The sequence below is a fragment of the Sinocyclocheilus grahami genome, unplaced genomic scaffold, assembly GCF_001515645.1.
Source record: "Sinocyclocheilus grahami isolate Dianchi unplaced genomic scaffold, SAMN03320097.WGS_v1.1 scaffold953.1, whole genome shotgun sequence".
Classification (NCBI taxonomy): Eukaryota; Metazoa; Chordata; class Actinopteri; order Cypriniformes; family Cyprinidae; genus Sinocyclocheilus; species Sinocyclocheilus grahami.
In genome coordinates, this window is record NW_015506132.1 from 186,752 (window position 1) to 209,590 (window position 22,839).

The following is a 22,839-nucleotide window of genomic DNA, read 5'->3' on the forward strand; positions in this document are numbered from 1 at the left end:
AACTAACTGAATCATCTTCTGATTACTGTCATTTATCAATGCATAAAAAGGTATTACTGCCAAGCTCTTTGAACGCGATATTAAAATGAATAAATAAAGGCTATTTACTTTCTGGTTGCTGTCCATGGTGCTGTTAACTAACTGAATCATCTTCTGATTACTGTCATTTATCATTGCATAAAAAGGTATTACTGCCAAGCTCTTTGAACGCGATATTAAAATGAATAAATAAAGGCTATTTACTTTCACACAATGGGGATTTTCCCTGTTCTAACTAAACATTTTAAACTAGGAAAAGGGTAAAAATAATCTTTAGTTGCAATATCCATTTCAACATGCCAATGCAACCATCTTATCAACAAAGTAAAATCATACTTGATTTTCACAGTTTAGTTTTAAAAACTAAAGTACAATCCAAAAGTCTGAGAGCCCTATAGTGAAAAAGCAAAAATTCTGTTCTGCATTTTCTAATTATTAAAATTTTTTGAAAAATATAAATTTTCAGAAGGTCTTATTTTTTGTTTTACATTTTTGTGAGGGAACCCCCCCCCTTCTTAATCTTAATGGAAACACATGCTAATGTCCTTTTAAATTCCTTCCTCCCACCTTGCTATTCATTTACACAATCTGTGTGAAGATTAATTGTGTTAAAGATTAAGATTTTTTTTTGTGATTACAGATGTTCAGGTACAGTCTGTAGTGCTTCTTCTGTCTTTCTTGCGATATTCACATTCTGGAATGCAAACAAGAAATCCTTTTTAGACACTGATCAGTGATTAAAATTCATCATTCCATAGGATTTTATGACTTACTGTGGGTCTGTCCCTGTGTGTGTTCACTGCTTGGATGTTTAAATAGAAGGACTCCACTTTGCATCCTGCAAGGAGAGCATAAAAGAACACGACACACTCACATATTATATGTAGCACTTTTCATGAATAATGTAATGAGAGACAATCATGTAGAAGCAGGGTTGCATCCAATGAACTAAATATCAAATCAGAATTCAGATTAAATCAGAATTATTATGTTATGTTGTGGTTTTAATTAATATAGTAAAGAAAGTGGTACTGGCCTAAATGCTGCTACCTACTTTTCATGCTGGGTTCATTTGATCACAATTGTTTCTCTAATATATCTACAGAATATTTCTCTCAGACTGAAAACAATAAAGAGATTTCCATACTTTTAAAAGATAACAGGACCCCATTATACCCTAATCATGGAAAGAGGCATGTTTGAAATAAAACTATAGCTATGCCTATACTCACCGTAAGCTAATGGAGTCAGTTTGAGAACAGTATGCAGAGGACACTTTAGATGTGGTAGATCATCTGCAGAGAAATCAGATGTATAAATTACATGAAAGATCACAGTGACAAAGTGCGTTTCATATTCAGTGACAGCAATTGCTGGCTGTTTTTGGTTTAGACCTGCACTCTTGTCCAGAAAGTAGGCCAGTAGACAACGCATGACTGCCTGGTGGCAGATGACCAGCACATTCTCTTGTCTCTCAAGCTCCATTATGACTGGCTCTAGACGGTGCACCAGGTCTTCATACGACTGCAGAACACAGAAAAGGGCAAAACTCAAAAAGGTCAAAAGTTTGTAAAAACAATAATATTGTGAAATAATTACAATTTAAAATAACCGTTTTCATTTTTTATATATTTTAAAATGTCATTTATTTGTGTGATGGCAATGCTGAATTTTCTTCACATGATCCTAATATTTTGATTTGATACTGTACTATTAATTACTGTTGTTGCTCAATTATAAGTAATGGTTCTTATTATCAATGTTGAAAAGTTTTTGCTGCATTTTTTTAGGATTCTTTGATTAATCAAAAACCTTTAATTGAAATAGAAATCTTTTGTAACGTTGTAAATGTCTTTACTGTCACTTTTGATCATTTAGTGCATCCTCGCTGAATAAACATTAATTGATTAATTTTATTTAAATTTTTTAATTGATCAACAATATTAGCATATTAGAATGATTTCTAAAGGATCGTGTGACACTAGACTGGAACAGCTGCTGAAAACTTAGCTTTGCCATCACAGGAATAAATTTAAAAAGTAATTTTAAATATATATAAAAATAGAAAACAATTATTTTAGATTGTAATAATATTTTACCATATTACTGTATTTTTGATCAAATAAATGCAGCCTTGGCAAGTATAAGAGACTTCTTTCAAAAACATAAAAATATATATTTTTTAATCATCCCAAACTTTTGACCGGTAGTGTACTTTTTCACACAAACTCATTTTAACACTGTTGTGTTGTGTACAAGACTCACTTCACCCTTTGGATATCGGTACCGGTACTTGTCCTGGTCTCTTAAGGCAAACTCTTCTGGATGGGTTGCCTGAATCTCCTCGTACATCATTTCCTCACACACACCCTTAAAATGTACCAGAGTTCAACTGTTTTTCTTGACATTTGCATTTCACATGCATACACAGAGCATGACTAGCTTACCGCATCGATTTCATTCAATGCCTTCCACTGTTCATACGGTACGCCCAGTGCCTCTGCTGTCTGTATGGTCCTCTTCATGTGGCTGGTCCACACCTTCAGGTTCTTGATGGCCTGAACCCTGATGAACTCTGCAAGGGCCTTAGCGTACTAAGCAACAAGACAGACACACGTCTAGTCTATATCTATATCTGCATGTGTTTAAGGAAGATTCAAATCACAGAAATGCATGGCTTTTTATGCTAGAGTTAAGGCTACATCCACATTAATCCAGATAAATCTGAAAGAGTCTCTTTTTTTATGTTTTGGCCTTTCATCTATACTGAGACAGTGTTTTTGTTCAGCAAAAATGTAGCTTTTGAAGATGCTCTCCCCCAAGTGATGAATGTGAAAACACTGTTTTTGCTTTGTAATGTGGACTGTTTACATTGTGTTCGACTGTGTTCAAAAACAGTGTTCACCCTCAACAAGGATACACTTTGACCCGGTCACGTGTAAACTGATCCACTTTGAACAAGATTTTATGTATAGTTTATGATCTAAATCACCTTTTGGCCCTGTGAAGAGAGGCCTGAGTCTCCACCGATTCTTCCCAGCAGGTTGAGCTCACTTTCTCCATGGCGGCTCAGATAGATGGATCGTGGTGTGACGTGGATGTTCATGAGGTAATACACTATACGACTCTGAATGTGATCCTGCACGCAGTTCACGAGGTACCTGGATCCCACGTTAAAGATCTTAATGAAGGAGAGGTGCCTATAAAACCGATGGAGAGGCAGAGGGTTGGAATTGATGCACATATCATCTTACATGAGACTTCAGCAGCAGGGTACCTGTCCTTTTCCTCATCCAGGGGGACATAGGACATTTTGTAACAATCAATACGTTTCAGAAAGTCCACCAGTGCTGCTTCTTTGTCGTAGTTTTCATAATCTGGGCTGCTCAGCTTTACTTGCTGTCAAAAAACACGGAAATAATAATAAACAAAAGCTATCTCATTCGAAAATATTTTCAAAACAATTTTAATAGTCTAGCATTACAAATAGTTTAATAACACAATCTTACCATTATATTTGCCTCAATGATTTCTGGGTCGTCACAAACTGACTCAATGAAAAATACCTGAACATAAATTGTATGAAAGGATGGTTGCTAAAATCGACAATTTTATAAAATATTAAAATGACAGCAGCTTAAGTGTTTTCAAAATGAAAACGAAGTCTTTCTATAAACAAACTACTTTTTTCCCCCCAATGAGTCACAAAACTCAACATTGCTTTTGTTACCCTGCAGCCAAGCACGCTGACACAATCAATTCAATATCTCAATCAAACTCTGAATCGGTTTGCTCAGTTCAAAAATGATTCATATTCAGATTATATTTAGCGCTAGGAGTCCAGTTCATTGTAACAAATCGACTGGCTGTCAATGAAATATTTTAGAGAAGAAAAAAGTCAAAGTCAGAGCTTTACCACTGTCAATCACCATTTGTGGATATGATGGAAATTAATAGGTGGTGAAAACAAATACCTTATGCAACACTGCCCGTTGCCATACTTATAAAAAAAGATTTTTGGGGTAATCCAAATAGATCCCCCTGGAGGAATGGCTCTAGTTTAAGTATTTTACATTCATCAATACATCAATTAATATCATATTTAAAATTTTTGCATGCTGTAATTTAAATAATAAGATATTTTTGCTAGACCTTCTCCAGTCTAGATCTAATTCAGTGTGCGGCTAGCAATCTCTTTGTTTGTTTTGATCTGTTTTTGGCTCTACGCACCTGAAGCAATTTGATTTTTAATCTTGGAGCACAACAATCTCTTCTAGTACTTATCAAACTTTTGATAAAATGACTTGAAAAGCTATAGTCTTGAAGTAACATCCCATCAATCATCACATTGAATACGATACAAAGAAGATGTGAGGCAGACTTACATAAAGCAGTCTGTTGAAAAAAAGCAAAAACCTGCACCTGCCTTATAGTCCCTCTCCTTGGCAAAACTGATAATGACTCCTCTTCTCTCCCTTGTGGTATTGGTGGCATCAAATACCTGTGAAGTGTATTTGTCAGAGACTGATTTGCCTCAATGATTGGTCGACTCCTCAATAAGAATGCTGAGAGTCCCAGACTAAACTGGTAAATTCTCAATTGTATTGGATGTAAAGTCAGACAGATTCATATAGTAGTTTGACAATTTTAATTCATAGCTTGGACAGACAAGAAGAACCGTTATCCATTACGTTCTTGACTCACTGCAACTTGTCCCTGCTCCTTGGTGAAGTAATTGGCGATGTCCTTAAGAGCATTTGAGGCACAGGCTCTGAACACAATACACAGATATGCATTCAACAAATTACACGTGTGCATATCTATGCATTAAGACAGATTTCATAATCAAATAACGCAGTTTATTTAGAAGTTATGTGCAATCATCCTAAATGTATTGTACCTGTGGATTTTCAGGGCCTCTTCATTGTCTGGCCGAAAAAATTCATAGTTCTTGTATGTCTCCACAACTTCCCTTCGATACTGACCCAAATTAAAGACTTTACATTAAAAAAAAAAAACATTCAAAGTTTGTTAGCAGATATTTACACACTAAATTTATAGATTTTATTTCAAGTTAAATCATGCTGATATACATTACATATAGCAAAAAAAAAATTTGTTAAGTTTTTTTTTTATACATACATGCAAATATTTATGCATATAATGACAATTATACTGGTATATCAGCAAATAATTTAATATGCAATAAATGTATGTACCATTCAAAGTTTGTTAGCAGATATTTACACACTAAATTTATAGATTTTATTTCAAGTTAAATCATGCTGATATACATTACATATAGCAAAAAAAAAATTTTTTAAGTTAATTTTAATAAATTTATGCATATAATGACAATTATACTGGTATATCAGCAAATAATTTAATATGCAATAAATGTATGTACATACCACAAACATAAACAAATCCAAATACTTGCCATTAAGAGCTGATCATTAACTTCATAATATATACACTCACCTTGAGTTGGGACTCCAATCCAATTTAGATATCGGGTTAACTTTTTGGAGATGTAGGTTTTTCCCCTGGCTGGCAGACCAACCATCACAATCATTGTGGGACAGTTTGTAAACTGGGGTCGTGAGGCTGTGGACCAGTAAAAAACATTGACATTAAAGTTTGAACAATTTTTAATCACTTGAAGATGTTGGAGTAGGAGATTACATATGCATTCACAACATAATGCCTATGCAAAATTAATCTGATAGTCTGTTTCATTTGAGAGAAATGAGAAAAACCTAAGCGGTACAAGGCGGCGGCTGCCGTATTAACTTCTAAGAACATACAGGAACTCACTGACTTCTGCACTGAAAACAGCACATCATCATCAGTTTGTGATTCATTCTATGCTGAATTGTAATGAGACAGCAGGGTTATTCAAATGGCTTGGATGGCAAAGAGTATGAAAACTACTGAAAGAACATCCCACAGTAACCAAGGAATCACATGAGTCTTGAAGCCAACTCTAGCACTTAATATTCCTGATCATTCCGTTGCCACAACTGAAGAAACAAAGCTCTCAAAAACACAACTTGGTGCAACTTCAAGAGGCAATGAAATGTAGACAAAAGAAGCAGGCAGGGCTCAAGCTCACAACACCCGGGTTGATCATCTACAAGAGATTAACCCTCCTAATGCCCCAAAAATTTTAGAGGAGAGGGAATATGCAAATATAGAAAAAGGAAATGCATGTGAATTAAGTTATACCCTCACTTACAGCCTCTCCTCTGGCCTAGAGAACTGCCCATTCCTGGCACCCATATCTTGAGCAGTGGTGTCTGTGTGAGCTCCTTCTGCTCCGTGGACATGTCGTTAGGCCCTGCAAGGCTGATTGTGTGTTTAGGACACATGGCTGGGATCCCATCAACCCCGTCCTGCTCAGGTCACCTGACTGAGGCGGGAAGAGTTGGGAGGAGAGACAGGGTTGGTGGAGAGACAGAATCCTGGCTGCCAATGGGTAATTGACTTAGTTAACCCTTTGGAGGCTTTGATCTTCATTGTGGCTTCATGACAAAAACTATACCATTTCTTAAACAAAAAGAAAACATTTAAAACATTATGTTCAAATATGTTACTTCATGTATATATTTTAGACAATTTTGAATTTTTTTAATTGGCCTATATATTTTATAGTTTTTTTTTAATGCAACTAACTCACTTTATACTCGTTTTGATCTACAGTATTTATTCTATTCTACTCACAGCAAAGACGATAGCTAGCCTATATAATTATATGAAAATAGTTAAGTCCAAACCACAGCAATAACGATAACGACACAGAGGAACGATGTCGTATGAATCACTTTCAGAAAATGTTTTCAAGCTAAACGATACAAATATTGACAGTCAATCAGAATCCACCAGACTGTAAAGAGCTAGCCTAGAGCATCAGACGACATGACTGCAGAATGCGCATATAATAAACAGAATGTCATCATGTGTTGATGCTAATAGTTATTATTTATGCACTAAAAAATTTGTTTAGAAATAATTAATAATAATAATTAGAAATAATTGTGTAGAAATAATTTTCACAAATAAGCAAATTAAAATTAAACGGCAAATAAAACTTTGAATTAAACATGAAATTTTGAATTAAAAAAACTGAAACAGTATTTTCTTGTAAATAAAACATTGTACTATGCATGCCAGGCCAGTAGTTGGCGATGTCACTTTGTAAAGAAACACTATAGTCTGCACATGTAATATGAACGTACATGATGTCACAGTTTTTGTAGATTACACAGTGAAAATAACAGAATCGTTTTCAAAAACTTGCACTTTGAAACCCATTTTCAGGCCCACTAAACATCGTTGACATGTAAATGAACAGTGTTGGGGAATTAAACTACAGTTACTTATGAAAATGTTAAAGATTACAAAGGGGGTTACATCTGAATATTTTCACACACACACACACACACACACATACAGATTTAATTGATTTCTTTCCCAAATTGCAATGACTGCTCTAAAATATGAGACACCAATGTTTCAAGAGTTTAGGACACAGAATAGGACACATGCTTATTCAATAACTGTTTTATTTCTTATTTGGGTTTATGTATATGCTTTTGAACAGTGTTGGGGAGTAACTAGTTACATGTAACGGAATTACTCATATTTAATGATAAAATAAATGTAACTGTAATCCGTTACAGTTACTGAGAATAAATGTGTAATTAAACTACAGTTACTTATGAAAATGTTAAAGATTACAAAGGGGGTTACATCTGAATATTTTCACACACACACACACACACACACATACAGATTTAATTGATTTCTTTCCCAAATTGCAATGACTGCTCTAAAATATGAGACACCAATGTTTCAAGAGTTTAGGACACAGAATAGGACACATGCTTATTCAATAACTGTTTTATTTCTTATTTGGGTTTATGTATATGCTTTTTTTAGATTAACTGTTAGATGCCAGTGTTTCCTGTCATAGCTATGCAAAGATATGATTTCAAAAACAGTATCATAGCTATTAAACTATTTCTTGTTATGGTTTTAAATCTGCATTTAACCTCAGAACGATCTCAAAGTAAAAAGAGGTGCTTTTGTGGTGGTTGTTGATGTGCTTTAAAAATAAATTATAATCTTAGTTCAAATGATGAAGGATTCTGAAAGTCTGACAGTAATCAGTGTTACAGAGTCCTACTGTAAGGTTAACCCTGCCTGCTTCAAATGTTTCAAAATGATTAACATTTGAAAACATTCATGAAATTTAGAAAAGTAATCAAAAATGGATCAAATGTAATCAGTTACATTACTTTAATAAAGTAATTGAAATAGTTACACTATTGCATTTTAAATAGGGTAACTTGTAATCTGTAACCTATTACATTTCCAAAGTAACCTTCCCAACACTGTAAATGAACACCCAATACGCTTTAATTTTTTTAGTTAAAAATGGTGTTGTGCAAACACCCCCTACAACAGGGGTCTCCAACCCTGCTCCTGGAGAGCTACCGTCCAGCAGAATTCAGCCCAATTCTAATCAAACACACCTGAACCAGCTAATCAAGGTCTTAAGGGTTACTTGAAAATAATTGACAAGTGTGTTGAAGCAGGGTTGGAACTGAAGACTGCAGGAAGGAAGCTCTCCAGGAGCAGGGTTGGAGACCCTATACAGTAAATAAACAGATTATCAGATTATCTTCAGATTAAAATGGAAAGAACCAGTATGGCTGTTCATGACCCATTTAGCACCACACAGCTGTGGTGTAGTAGAGCACAATGAGGCCAAGTTCAAAAGCTGCTTGATCAGGATGGTAAATAAGATTAGCAAGACTGCAGACAGACTTACGTACTGTCTGATTCTGCATGTTCCTGATTTCAGATTGCTCCCTGATCCAGGTGTCATTTGATATCACGGCCTTAATAATGTAACATATCCTCTGTAGAAGGCCTGTGCTATTGGTAGAGGGGAATAGTGATTTAAGATGGGGTGCTGTGATGTAGTGATATCGGTGCAGCATGCACAATAGATGTTGCAGGGCTGCCAACTGCAAGCATTCAGTTTGAGACACATGCAATTGACACCATTCTCATGCCACATGTCCATTTTCTCACACTGAAAAGTACCCTCAAGCAAAAGCAAGAGCACCCTCAGTTTAATCTGATATTGGCGAAACTCTCTAACCTCTCCAGTGTGTATAAGTGTTTGCGCTCTGGAAAGCATCAAAGTTTCTATTTACAACATGTTTTTGTAGCGTTGAACAAAGTAGCCAATCACAGACACATTTGTTGATTTCTTGAACACCTTCAAGTTAGTTGGAATTCATTCATCGCTCATACGCCTTTTTCTGCACACTTGCGAATCCTCTTATTGTAATGAAGGGTAGACACAATGTAAATAAGAGATTCATTGTGTAGTATAGAGAGCTTCGTTGATTTTAACGGAACTTGTTGAGATTGCGATGAAGTGAAGTGAGTGACGTAATAACTATAGCAATGGACGGGAGAAAAATATAATTTGTCAGAGCTGATGTGCGTTATGAAATGTAAATGCAGACGAACATTAATAGAAAAATATTTGAATTTTGGTATCAAAATGCTTTTTCAGTTATTTATAAGTAATTCTCTCACTGTACATTGCTATTCTTGTTGTAGTGAAAAGTTATTCGTTTTCAAAAAGTAGGACTTAAATGTAAAATTTTCAAAACTCTTATGACAACTGATAATAAAAAGTACAATAAAAAATGGCAGCAAGCTGTTCTAGCACAAAACCTCATGGCAGTGTCATGCTGCATCACAACTTTTGATGACACTGAGATACTATTTCAAACAAATTATTACATACAAAAAGATTTTATGTCAGTTACATGAGTTAAATCTATTTTCTGATGTATCATTTGTAGTACACCTTACTTGTGAAAATAGTACCAAAGTGAATTAAAAAAAAAAAGTGAATTCTCACTCCAAGCTGAATTTAAATTAAGAGAAAAATCAAACCAAGAGAAATTCACCGTGGATCATTCAAAACGGCAAAACTCTGACTGGGAAATCGCCCTTTGTAAAAACAACTGCTCTGATAAGATGTCTATCTATACAGCAGTGTGCAGTAGCCCCTCACTGCAGAACAAAGATCCAGGGGGCGGGGTTGGATCCACATCTAGGGCGTGAAGATGGGTAGGTTTAGGGGTGGAGATGGGTGGGTTTAGGGATCAGGGGGTGGAGACGGGCAGGTTTAGGTATATGTAAGGTGGGAGGAGTTGGATCTGGATCCAACCTCGCCCCCTGGATCTTGTGTTCTGCAGTGAGGACCATCTCGCAGTGTGCATGAGTGTTGGCAGCTACCACATTCATCCGCGCAGACAAGCACAGATGAAGCACAACCAAAACAATGTTCTTCTGCGAGATGCATGCACTTTTATTTCTAAGCGCTAGCGGGTTAGTTAAACTTAATGTCACAATAAATGTGAAGACTCACAAAAATGTCTCACTCTATATAAAAAAAAACCTCAATGTGTTTGCATGAGATAAATCAAAGAAAGTGGCATCTGCAAGCAAATAATAATAGAACTTTTCTCTGAATTAATTTCCCTTTACTGAGCCACTTTTGCCTGATTTTTTTAAGCATCTTGTGTCAGTCATTTCTTGTATGAAGTCAGTTCCCCTCAAGTTCACCGTTGGCAGCTACCACATTCATCCGCGCAGACAAGCACAGATGAAGCACAACCAAAACAATGTTCTTCTGCGAGATGCATGCACTTTTATTTCTAAGCGCTAGCGGGTTAGTTAAACTTAATGTCACAATAAATGTGAAGACTCACAAAAATGTCTCACTCTATATAAAAAAAAACCCTCAATGTGTTTGCATGAGATAAATCAAAGAAAGTGGCATCTGCAAGCAAATAATAATAGAACTTTTCTCTGAATTAATTTCCCTTTACTGAGCCACTTTTGCCTGATTTTTTTAAGCATCTTGTGTCAGTCATTTCTTGTATGAAGTCAGTTCCCCTCAAGTTCACACAGATATGTTGCAAAGTAGCCACTGTGTAGAGGCGAACAGGTGCAACTGCACCATATGTCTATATCTTAAAGGGGTCATATGATGTTGCTAAAAAGAACATTATTTTGTGTATTTGGTGTAATTAAATGTTTATGCGGTTTAAGGTTCAAAAAACACATTATTTTCCACATACTGTACATTATTGTTTCTCCTCTATGCCCCGTCTTTCTGAAACCCGTCGATTTTTACAAAGCTCATCGGTCTGAAAAGCGAGGTGTGCTCTGATTGGCCAGCTATCCAGTGCGTTGTGATTGGCCGAATACCTCAAGCGTGTAACGGAAATGTTACACCCCTCACCATACTGTGATGCCCTGTCCGGGCGGAGCGACAAGACAAAAACATTAAAACCCATTATAAACCAGACATTTGTTGCACCCAGTGGGGACATAATTACAGATTATAATGACTTATACTGTCTTTTTACGCTTTGCATCGCGCCGCGTAAACATAAAATCATGTCGGCATTTGTGATCGGAGAAATGACAAACAACAAGTGCTACTCTACACTGCTCAAAACTCACGTTTGAATCGTCAGTGGCAAATCCTTTAAATATAAAAACCGTACTTACATTCTGTGAGTCAGAACAGTCGGCATTGTAGTCTACTCTACCGGGATCAGGAAACAGTCCTCCATAAAATGCATTGCTCACATCGTAATATTTGGGTTGAACTGTTCTGGAACAGTGTTGTAAATACAACTTAACCACTTAAGTTCCTCTTAAGTGGTTAGTCGTGTCCTCTTTTGGAAGGCCAAACAAAGTAGTTTCGCTTTCACAACAAAACACACAGCGTCACACGCAGCGGCCTAGAGTGAGCGGCAGCGGGCAGGTTTGAGTGAGGAACGGCGCGGCGGGCGGGCTTGCAGCAACCACATGTGAAGACCCCGGGCTGGACTCCGCTTTGTCCACGATGAAAGCCGGTCTGGCGATCCACAGCGCAAAGTTGATGTATTTCCTCAGCAACCAGCACGGATCAGCTCTAGGCATGACGAAGCAGATATCATCCTCTTTTGGAAGGCCAATCAAAGTAGTTTCACTTTCACAACGAAACACACAGCATCTTCACGACATGGCGGCAGCAGCAACAATACTACAGCGAGAATAAAAGTTACACCTACTTTCTTTGCGTGAACATTTGGGCGGCGTTATGCAAATCTTCCAACATAGTGACGTAGACATGTGGGGGCGTGTTAGAACAAGTCGTTTTAGGTAGGCGTGGTTGTCTCTTAACTTTTATAAAGAATCTCTTTGGATTTGAGACTTTAGTCTTTGCAACTTTACAGATCTTCTTTATGCACCAAGAGCTTGTAACACTTCAAAGAGAAAGGAAAAATTTTAATCGCATCATATGACCCCTTTAACGTTGAACAATATATCTGTTGTTTTGTCATTAAAATTTAGTTTTCATATTTTTGTATGAAGTGTACTTTGAAGTTTTCACGTGTTTATTTCTCTTTGTAGAAAGATTAAAGGTCTTCATGTTCTGGTTTGTGTGTTTCCTGTTAAGAATAGTTCAAACAGTAATCAGGAAGCTTTCCTACAAGCAAGCAGGTGTAGTGTGCACTCACTGCTGTTTCTCCTTGAATCTGATATCTGACACTTTCGACCCGAGACTTCCTGGATGTCACACACCACACCCGTGGCCACATGTGCTGCTTGTGCTTCATTTTAACTAAAATAAACGTAAGAATAGTTCAAACAGTAATCAGGAAGCTTCCTACAAGCAAGCAGGTGTAGTGTGCACTCACTGCTGTTTCTCCTTGAATCTGATATCTGACACTTTCGACCAGAGACTTCCTGGATGTCACACACCCGTGGCCACATGTGCTGCTTGTGCTTCATTTTAACTAAAATAAACAAGTAAATATTTTTATCTCCTGGTTCTATTGCAAATTTTAACTCCACATAGCAAACTGTTCAACCAAATGTCACTAATACACCAGCCAAAATGCAAATTATCAACATTAAAAAAGCTTTGCCTTATTCTGACAGCTTATGCCATGTGTAAACTATCTCAGTACTATCCATCTGTTGCCTGTTCACACTCAATCAGTTCAGTTGTCACACTTTGAACTCACCGGCACTGTCACAGGGCGTTCGTCTGTGGAACTCCTTCGGAAGTGTGTCCATCTTTACTCGTACAACACTCGTAGATAACCGTAAATATCGATCCCTAACTTGTGCGGTGTGATGTACTTCAGATGCTCATTTTAATGTAACTAAACGAGAGAAGCTTGCGCATTCTCTGCCCCATCATCCCCCACCCTGATGACACATAGACATATGATCTGTGCTGCCTGGCCTTGTCCTTTAATGTCTGCCAGACCAAGAGTTTACAAGCTCGGCAAGCACAGGCTACTCACAACAGCAGCAAAGGTTATGTTTCTGACTTTAAACCTTTATGCTTTCCACTAACCACATACAGTCATTTAGCTTACATGCAGTATCAACCACTAACCTATGTCAATTTCATGGTTAGGTTTGTCAGTATTAGATATTATTAGGTTTGATCTGGAGTTATTTTAATAAGAACAATAATAGTTATTAATGGTTATAAAATCCAGAGGTAGCCAGCAGGACTAGGGATGCATAATATATCACTGCCATAACTGATTTTTTTATTGGTATCTGTTCATACTGGATATGTACCAGCGAAAACTGAATATTTAATTGTGTATAATTTACACCATTTTCATAAAGATTATCATTTTTTTGACAGCATAATGAATTTTAATATCAGCTCAACAGCATGACAATAGTATCTGCTAAAATGTTTGTATTGATGCATCATTGCAACAGTCTAAAGCAAGATGTAATTGACAGTCATGAACTTCAATGGGAACTGTTAAAAATGTTTTTCCAAAAGTAAACAACGATAGTGACAACAATGAGCGTTTCCTCAATATTTATTGCTTTGACAATAGCGTGATCTTAGATTATCAATGAAATTTTTATTTTTTTTTAAAGAATATGAACAAAAATATACAAAACATATTTACAATCTGTGTTAAAATAATGGGGATAATAAAGAATTACTTATATTTTTATAAGTGTGCCATTTTTATGGTGGACGTCAAGTGGTAACAACACCAAAATAGCTAATCATCAAAAGGAAAGGTAAATTTTCTTTAAAATTTTATATATTTAAATTTTGTTGATGAGAACCAATATTTTTTATATTTAATATATCTTTACCTTGCATAGTTTTGTTAATGTGTTTAGATGCAAGTCTATCTATCTATCTAGCTGTCTGTCTTGTCAATCTTGAGGAAAGTTCAGATCTTTCAGTTTTGCTTTTACTTTACCACATGACATTCATATAAGATTGTTTGCTGTGTGTCATATCTTAATGTAGATATTATAACACTGTTCATCTGCACTAGCCTATGCCTTGTGTAATAAAAACCATTAGGTCACTTTGTGTTTGTTTCAGTAGCAACAGTAGTGTTCTGTTGCTTAGAAACTAGAGCATTACTGTGATAGTGATGAATGCACATTGTGCAACTCAAAAATCTGTTATGAACTTCTTCTGAATTTAGGCTATACATAAAGATATGTGTGCAAACATAAAAAGCAAAAATGTATTTTCAATCATTCAATGTGTAAAACTAAGCATTGCAAGGTGCATAAACCACCACACCACATTTAGCAAAGATTAACCCTTAAAAATGACCTTGCTTTTAAAGTGGAGCCAAAATAAGAACAAACTCAGTTCTGTTTTTCAGAATACAGTGAAGCATGCACATCCTGTCACAAGATCTATACAGTATAACCACAATAAGAATCGTTTCATTCACTGTACATACTGTCGATGAACAGATATGATATTCTCGAGGAGAGAAGAAATCACCACACAACGAAGAATATCCATTCATCTCTATTTCTTGGCCATGCTGTCGAGAGTTTGCTCCTGTAAGGGAGAGTCCTCCGCGAGAGGGACGGCAGCAGACTGGCGGGCTCGTCCGCACTTTATAAAACACTTCATCAGCAATTCATCACTGTTAAAGAGGTAAACCAGTGGGTTGATCGCACTATTCATGCATGCCAATCCATTACCAACTTGGTTTGCGATGTACACATCAGAATACCATTTCTGACACGTGCCGTCCAGTTTGGAGATTCGAGTTGCCAGGTTTACATTTCTAAAAATGTGGTAAGGAATAAAACAAACAGAGAAGAGCAGGGTCAGGATGACAACCAGCCTGAGACACCTCAGCTTTAAGAAGACATCGATGTCTTTCTTTGTCATCAAAGTAAACGCCACATGTCCGTAGCAGCATAACATTATTATCAACGGGATCCCGAATCCAAGAACCGTCCTTCCGATGCTGTACTTCAGGTACTCCCTGATGTATATGTCCGAAGTTGTGTCAAAACATGATGTTACGTTGTTGGAGGTTTTGTCAAAGAACATATCAGGCAGGCACTGAAGAAAAACTAAAAACCAAACCAGCGTAACAATCACCACAGAGTGTCTCGCTGCAATTCTGCCTTTAACTCTCAAAGTGTGAACGATGCCGAGATACCTGTAAACGCTGATGCATGTGAGGAAACCAATGCTGCCGTACAGGTTGATGCAGAAGCACAATCTTAAAAGCTTGCAGAAAACATCTCCAAATGTCCATTTGCTGTTGGAAGCGTAGTAAACCACCAAATAGGGCAAGGTTAAAAGATATAAAATGTCCGCCAGGCAAAGGTTGAGCACAAAGATATTTACATTACCAATTTTCCTCCAGTTATCATACATAGATTTCAGCCCCAAACAGTTGCCAATTACTCCAAGAGTGAAAACAGTCACGTAGACCGAGGGCAAAAATGTGTGCGTAAAATCCAAATGGACTAATTTACAGGTAGAATTGGACTCCATCGTTCATTAAAGACGACAATTTCTTGCTGGAGGATGGAGATGCTTGACATTCTCGCACATGAAAACAATGTGGCACAGGAAGTGTGAGCACGTTGAGATGTCTCGACTTGAGAAAGGCACGGCACATGTGCGTAAAAAAAACTTTGAACTCTGGACTTTGAGCTTGATCTCATTTAGATGATAGAAAAACAGCCTTTATTAATTATATTATACATTATAATAATAATTAATAATTAGAATAAAGTAATTATATAATATATTTATTTCTATAATTAAATAATATTATATAATTCATTATATATCGTAATTAGCCTATATATATATCGTTATTTAGTTATACCCGGGGTCCATGTAACAAAAAAATCTCACTCATTATCTCATTAAAGACGACAATTTCTTGCTGGAGGATGGAGATGCTTGACATTCTCGCACATGAAAACAATGTGGCACAGGAAGTGTGAGCACGTTGAGATGTCTCGACTTGAGAAAGGCACGGCACATGTGCGTAAAAAAAACTTTCCAGACTTTGAGCTTGATCTCATTTAGATGATAGAAAAACAGCCTTTATTAATTATATTATACATTATAATAATAATTAATAATTAGAATAAAGTAATTATATAATATATTTATTTCTATAATTAAATAATATTATATAATTCATTATATATCGTAATTAGCCTATATATATATCGTTATTTAGTTATACCCGGGGTCCATGTAACAAAAAAATCTCACTCATTATCATTCCACTGAATATCCTCTTTATTTCTATTGTATTTTCTATTCTTGTACTACAGTAATCCCTTACAAAATGGCACAAATTCTACCAAATGCAAGTTAGAGCATCCAATTCTTGCTTGCCTTTCCTCGTAAAAACAAAAGAGGGCAGCCTTAACGCTTCTGAATCACTGTCGAGTGAGAGACTCATGATGGGAATTCAATATGAAGCTACTAGATTTGATTGGATTTAACTTAACATTGTTTTAGGTGTTGTTGAACTTCCCCTTTAAAAAATAAAGATAAAAGGTTTATTTCCCCCGTATTTACATTTATGTGTGATACATTTAGCAAATAGAAGAACAGATTAATAAAATAATTTCCTTTTGATAAGTGAATGTCAAAAGTAAATAGAGCTACTAGACCCCAAAAAAGGAGACAGGCACACAGAACAAAACATTTATCATTGAGAATTTATGATGAGATTTAAAAAAAGAAATAGTTTGCATAAGGTCTGACAAATGCTGTTAACTTTTGACTGCAAGGTTGTGAGGTGGCAAATCACAGTGCAATGAAACGTGAAATATTCTAAATGAACACAAATGTTAAAGGTTCTAGTATTAATGAAAGAATGTAAGTATTTACATATATACACAGTCAATCCTTTTGCAAGAATTTGGTAAACACTAAAGTACGGCTAGTGTCAGTCTTCAAATAAAAGCCTGCAGTACATACAGGTGAAGAGGCTACATTTAACCAAGTAGGGATAACTGCATGCTGGAGCAGTGGGTGTGGCAAAAGATTAGAGCGTGCCGAAAGGTAGGGGGTGTGGATAAAGGTCTTTCTAATTGGTTAGGGTTAGGGGTTAGTTTCTGATGTAGCATTCACCTTTCGGCACACCACCTTTTGCCACACACATTACTGCAGCTACCCCTGTCTCCATTTAACTGAAAAAAAAAAAACAATTGTCTAAATTTCGCATAGCATCTAAACAATGCTTCTTCTATGTTCATGTGCAATGTTATCTCAGGTAAATTTCAAATCTAAGACAGGAAGTTTCTTTGCTTAGATCCTGTTTCTTGAAGAGGAAAAAACATATACTGTGAGCTAAAACAACTGCCACTGTGTAAACCCAATTGATCAAAAAGAAAAGAAAACATTTCTGGCAGATCTTAAGCTCATAAACTATTTGAATTACACCACCTGTCGTCTTAAGACATTGTCTTGAAAAAAAAACAGTCAAATCTCAAATGGCTTATGTGCTCTTTACTGCTTTAAGTCGAAGAGGGTATTTGTCAGTCAGGAAAATGAAACCTCAAATCTTGTGTTGGGTCCGTGTAACCAACACGCAAAAAGTAAAACCCAGAGCATCCAATATGAAACTGCTAGACCCAAAGTCAGCCTATAAGAGAGTGAGTGTCTAACCCCAGAAGGGAGTCCCTCTATATGCCCCTCCAGATGAATAGGGGCAGTTGTAATGGCAGATGCAGGAGTTGATGGTCATGACAGCATGATTGAGCAGTCTTCCTCCAGGGCAGCGGAAAGTGACCAGTGCCGTGCCAGTGTGGTAAGGAGTGCAACAACGGTTGTCTTTACATGAGCCACAATAACGGGGCCTGTAGAACTGCATACTATAGCAGCCCTGGTGGAAAAGCCGCACCGGGGTCACTGACCTGTAGGTGGGTTGGCATTTCCTCCTTGACCACTGAAACACAGAAGTAGGGGTTGATTAGAGAATGTTTGAAAACCGAAGCATCTTTTGGTGGATCGGAGACATACCTGTGGGTTTCTCTGGAGAACAGGCTGACAGGGTCGGATCATACACAAGCGCATCTGCATCTCCAGGCGACAGGCTGGGTTTTGATTGGACACCCGTGTGGATATTCCAGGCCCGCAGGTGTGTGAGCAAGCACTCCACTCTGAGCTCTGGTCTATGCAGTTTGAACCAGGTCTGGTTTGGTATGCAGAGTCTGCAGGCAATGTCTGGTCTCTTCCTGAAGCTGCCATCCCAAAAACAAATATCTTGTTATGCTATATTAATACCAAACATTGAGCTTTTTTATCAACATTCTTTCAATTAGGACAGGTTTTGTATTTCTCTTTTAGAATTGATTGGAACTGATTAATTGATCTGAGCTTATGCACTGTTTTTGAGTGAACATTGCCAAAATTCTATACAAATAATTATTTTTTTCACTCAAAAACTGAGGTGCATATGCTCAGATCAATGAGGCCTTTGACCAATCAGTTCCAAAAAGAAATATAAAACCTATGCTAATCGAAAGAAAACATGTTAACAAAAAGATTGTATCCAATATTTGGTGATAATATAGCATAATGACAGATTTACAAGCAATTAAAAGGCTGGTCATCTTTGACTGATTCATTTTTGAAAGGACAAGGGTTAAAATAACACAGACAGAACTGTTCACAAGACGTCATGAAATGTGCATTTAGAAAGTACAGTACATAGTATCAATTTTGATTTCATGTTGAATTTAAATATTAATTCTAATCTCAATAAACCTTATAGAGCTGTATTAATTCGTAATCAGGTTTTACCATCTGACAATAATTGTTATGAGAATCCCAAAGAAGCAATACCGAATACTTCTATCACTATGAGATGATAGTCAGCCATTTATTGGCAGTGTTTTGTGCTCATGGATCTGTTAACGTCTTCACTGTAAACACATTCGGACCAAAATTTACCATTCCAGCTGATTTAACTTGGGTGGCAGTGCTTTTGCACACCCTCCTGACTGGTGTTCCACGCTCTGTCTAGCTTTTTGGAGTTTAATTGTTGCATTACACAGACATGAGTCCTGTTATGAATTATGGAACGTTGGCTTCGTGAAGAAGCTAGAATTTGTGCTTTTGGGTTCCATCTTGGCAAGATATTTTCAATTAAATGGTCAAAATCCCACAGACGGGAATGTAATTGAGAGTTCTCAGATAGGGATTTGAATAAGAAACATGTAAAAAGATTTATGCAAAATCCCAAAAGAAGAGAGACGGTTTTCATTCCAGCTCATGAAATAGGCCTACTATTACATGAGCAACAACAGCCTTTGAGTCAGTTTTATGGCTTGATTTGTTTGCTGGACACAAAAACAGTTAATAAAGTACCTATGTGAGCGTCCTGAAGCACTGTGTTGTCCATATTTTCACACACCCACTCTTTACAGCATTTTCCTGGTTGTTGAACCCTTCGAGGATGAGGGCAGTCTGGGGTGGGCAGGAGAACATCCTCACTGCACCGGGGCACACAGGTCACCCCTCCACCCGAACAACTACACTGAAGAGCACAGGAGGGCTGAAATACCTGGCCTTCCTGGTAAGAGACTCCATTATGTTCACAGCCCAGCTCCTTTTGACCTAAAAACAAAGGTTCAGAAGATTACACTGATGACACTATATGCAATGCAGAAGGCCTAAATGTTCTGGTGTTCTCATAAAGGTTTATTGTGAATGTTTAAGGTTTAGCACAGAAGCTGTATACTCTGCTTCCTAGACAGGCCTTACTGGCTTTGTATTTCACTGTAAAAAATATTGTAAAATTTGAAATTAAGGAAACTTTTTTTCCAGAGTTTAATTAATTAATTTTATTATTTTAAATGAATGTCAGTTTAAAAATGTAGGTTGTCATTACTTAAATCCTGCCATAATTCTATCACTTATTTATTTAGATTTAAAATGAAGGTTTTATTGAAGTTTTTCCTATTAAAATTTAATTCTCAAATGATAGCATAATAAATCAAATTCTCAAAATAGCTGCTCAAATGATAAATCAAAACTTAAATACAATTGTATGTAGTCATAAACTATAAAAAATATTATATATAATTAATATTTTATATTATATTACTATACTGTATATATAATTTGTGTTTGATGAACTACAATTTATATATTTTTCATTATATATAATTTGTGAGGAAATTAAATTGCATTTGAGATTTTGATTTATCATTTGAGTAGCTATTTTGAAAATTGATAATGAAAATAAAATACATTTTCATTATAAATCCAGTACAACCCTGGTAAATCAAACCTGATCAATCAAATTCTCAAATAATTGAAGTAGTGTAGCATAAACTGTAAAAACAAATATAATGAATATTATATTTAATATATTATTATATACAATGTGTTTGATATTTCATTTTATTATAAATTCAGTACAACCCTGGCATAATTAAAACTATAATTTAATACTCAAATGATAAAATATAAGGACATCTCAAAAGATAAATCAAATGCTCAAACCAACATCACAAATGACAAATTAAATGTGCCATCCCAAAATTAAGATAAGTCCAAACTGAACTTGCCATGTAAGCCGTGTCAGTCAAGAGCTATGGGTGGAGCTTATGGCTGATTACATGTTTTATAGTGGTACTGGAAATGCTGTGTATTTGGTGGTTGAAACTCACTGACACACTCTCCTGGGTCTCCAGGAAAGCTGGCGCTATAGTCACATTGCAGGCCGCGTTGACTGTCACACGGAAACAGCTCACTGCAGGCCTCAGCCTGCTGCCGCGCACACACCTGACAGCACTGGCACCCATCGAGAATGAGAGGAACGCCTTCCGGGCAGTCTGGTACAGAGCTTTGGCACTGACAAGGGCTGCCACACTGCTGACAGCACACCTAAGACAGGATACAGGAAGACTTGTTATGTAATGAATGCAACAGAGCATCCGTTTGTGTAAAACTTGCACAAAATCTGTTCATCTGCTCAATAATACCATGTGTCCAATGCTTGAATGCAGTTTCAAAAATCAAACATTACTGTAATATAATGTATTTCTTTCAAGTTTTCCATGCTATATTTTTCATGAATGCCTCTAATAATATCACTGCTGGTTTTTAAAACATAACATTTTAAAACATAAAAAAATGTATAATATGCATATGGAGAAGCAAAAGGAAAAAAAAAAAGATCCCTCATGCGAATCACTGACGGTAAGTATTCCCAGGCTTTGAATACATAAAACATGCTTTCAATTATAAGCTAGTGTTAGAGCCAACAAGCTTAAGATGAAAATCATAAATTTGTACAGAACATTGACACTTCAATTAAGCTTTAATTCTCCATTGCATTCCGTTCATACCGGAAAACCCTGTCTCAGAGACAACAAAGCGTCCCTCAAAAAGTCCCTGATAAAAAACCACTAAACTAACCTCTTCCTCCTCTAAACTCTGAGCATGACAGTTTACAAAAGTAACCAGATCTATTCTCACAGCTGTTGCATAGCTGAACACACACATCAGAAACATTTCCACTGGCAAAATGCATGCATGCAAATAAAGTGTGAGATTCTCACCTGTGAGCCTAGGTAAAACAGCAGTGTCCATGCCATGAGGCTCTTTCTGTCTCTCTGTAGCTTGTCCATCATGTTCTACTATGTGTTCCACCACAATGAGATTTTCTACTTGCGTTACTGTTTCTCTTGTTTCACTGCCTGGCTCTGTGCACATGCACTTTTATAAAGTCCTTGCTCTGATGTCATAGCCTGACTGCAGGGTAAACAGTGGCTGGACCTGGATCAGAAATGTTTCAAATTCCACATCTCCGTTGCCCATTTCCACAACCAGGAATTATTTTCTCCCTCTGCTCGTCTGCTCTGGTGTGCAGAGATGAAACATGGACTTTTGGAAGAGATAACAGCATATTAAAGCTTCCTCTTGACCACATTCAAGTTTTCTGTTTACATCTAAAGTCTAATAGCTGTTGTTTATTGAATTGCTACATCAAATATATAAAACAGACTGATAAGGATGGTTGGGAGTTTGATATTGCACATTAGTTCAGAAAAACAAACAGTTTATATTGTATAACTTACATATTAGACACAATTGCCACTACCTTTGTGTATTTTTGCTCCGCCAATAATTCAATAAAGTAAAAACAGAATTTAATAACATAGAATAGAATCTTCAAGAAACACACAGTCATGGTGCTCATGAATGTATGAGTAGTTCTGAATGAATCGGGTGAGTAAACAATTCAATGACTACCTCAATAAAGACCTAGCCTGAAATCGCATACTCTCTGAGAAGGTATTTCTTTTGAATAAGTAATTACTTTGTGACCATTAAAAAGGTGTGTTCAATATAGTATGAATGTGTGTAGAATTAATGTAATCTGTACATATTTGCCATAT

At 36.4% G+C, this 22,839-nt stretch overlaps 3 protein-coding genes across 5 annotated transcripts; all 3 read right to left on the reverse strand.

The window, feature by feature from the left end:
- Window positions 1-112: 112 nt before the first annotated feature.
- Window positions 113-13,283, reverse strand: LOC107564646 (6-phosphofructo-2-kinase/fructose-2,6-bisphosphatase-like). 3 transcript variants are annotated; one of them, XM_016249779.1, is made up of 14 exons: window positions 13,161-13,283; window positions 5,521-5,646; window positions 4,940-5,036; window positions 4,744-4,810; window positions 4,466-4,540; window positions 3,549-3,605; window positions 3,317-3,438; window positions 3,032-3,239; window positions 2,487-2,633; window positions 2,305-2,409; window positions 1,434-1,563; window positions 1,272-1,334; window positions 813-877; window positions 113-733 (listed from the first exon to the last, which is right to left on the reverse strand). In XM_016249779.1, exons 1-14 carry the CDS (start codon window positions 13,210-13,212, stop codon window positions 674-676), a joined length of 1,374 nt encoding a protein of 457 aa, XP_016105265.1. In that variant the 5' UTR covers window positions 13,213-13,283; the 3' UTR covers window positions 113-673. The 3 variants fall into 3 exon arrangements, with proteins under 3 accessions (XP_016105265.1, XP_016105264.1, XP_016105267.1); XM_016249778.1 differs by lacking the exon at window positions 13,161-13,283 and adding an exon at window positions 6,278-6,467; XM_016249781.1 differs by lacking the exon at window positions 13,161-13,283 and adding an exon at window positions 6,268-6,467.
- Window positions 13,284-14,893: 1,610 nt separating this feature from the next.
- Window positions 14,894-16,034, reverse strand: LOC107564648 (P2Y purinoceptor 1-like). The gene has a single exon (XM_016249783.1). It carries the CDS (start codon window positions 15,947-15,949, stop codon window positions 14,960-14,962), a length of 990 nt encoding a protein of 329 aa, XP_016105269.1. The 5' UTR covers window positions 15,950-16,034; the 3' UTR covers window positions 14,894-14,959.
- A 2,052-nt stretch (window positions 16,035-18,086) lies between these two features.
- ccn5 (cellular communication network factor 5) lies at window positions 18,087-22,252 on the reverse strand. The gene is made up of 5 exons (XM_016249782.1): window positions 22,000-22,252; window positions 21,106-21,322; window positions 19,799-20,047; window positions 18,449-18,669; window positions 18,087-18,374 (listed from the first exon to the last, which is right to left on the reverse strand). Exons 1-5 carry the CDS (start codon window positions 22,069-22,071, stop codon window positions 18,090-18,092), a joined length of 1,044 nt encoding a protein of 347 aa, XP_016105268.1. The 5' UTR covers window positions 22,072-22,252; the 3' UTR covers window positions 18,087-18,089.
- Window positions 22,253-22,839: the final 587 nt, after the last annotated feature.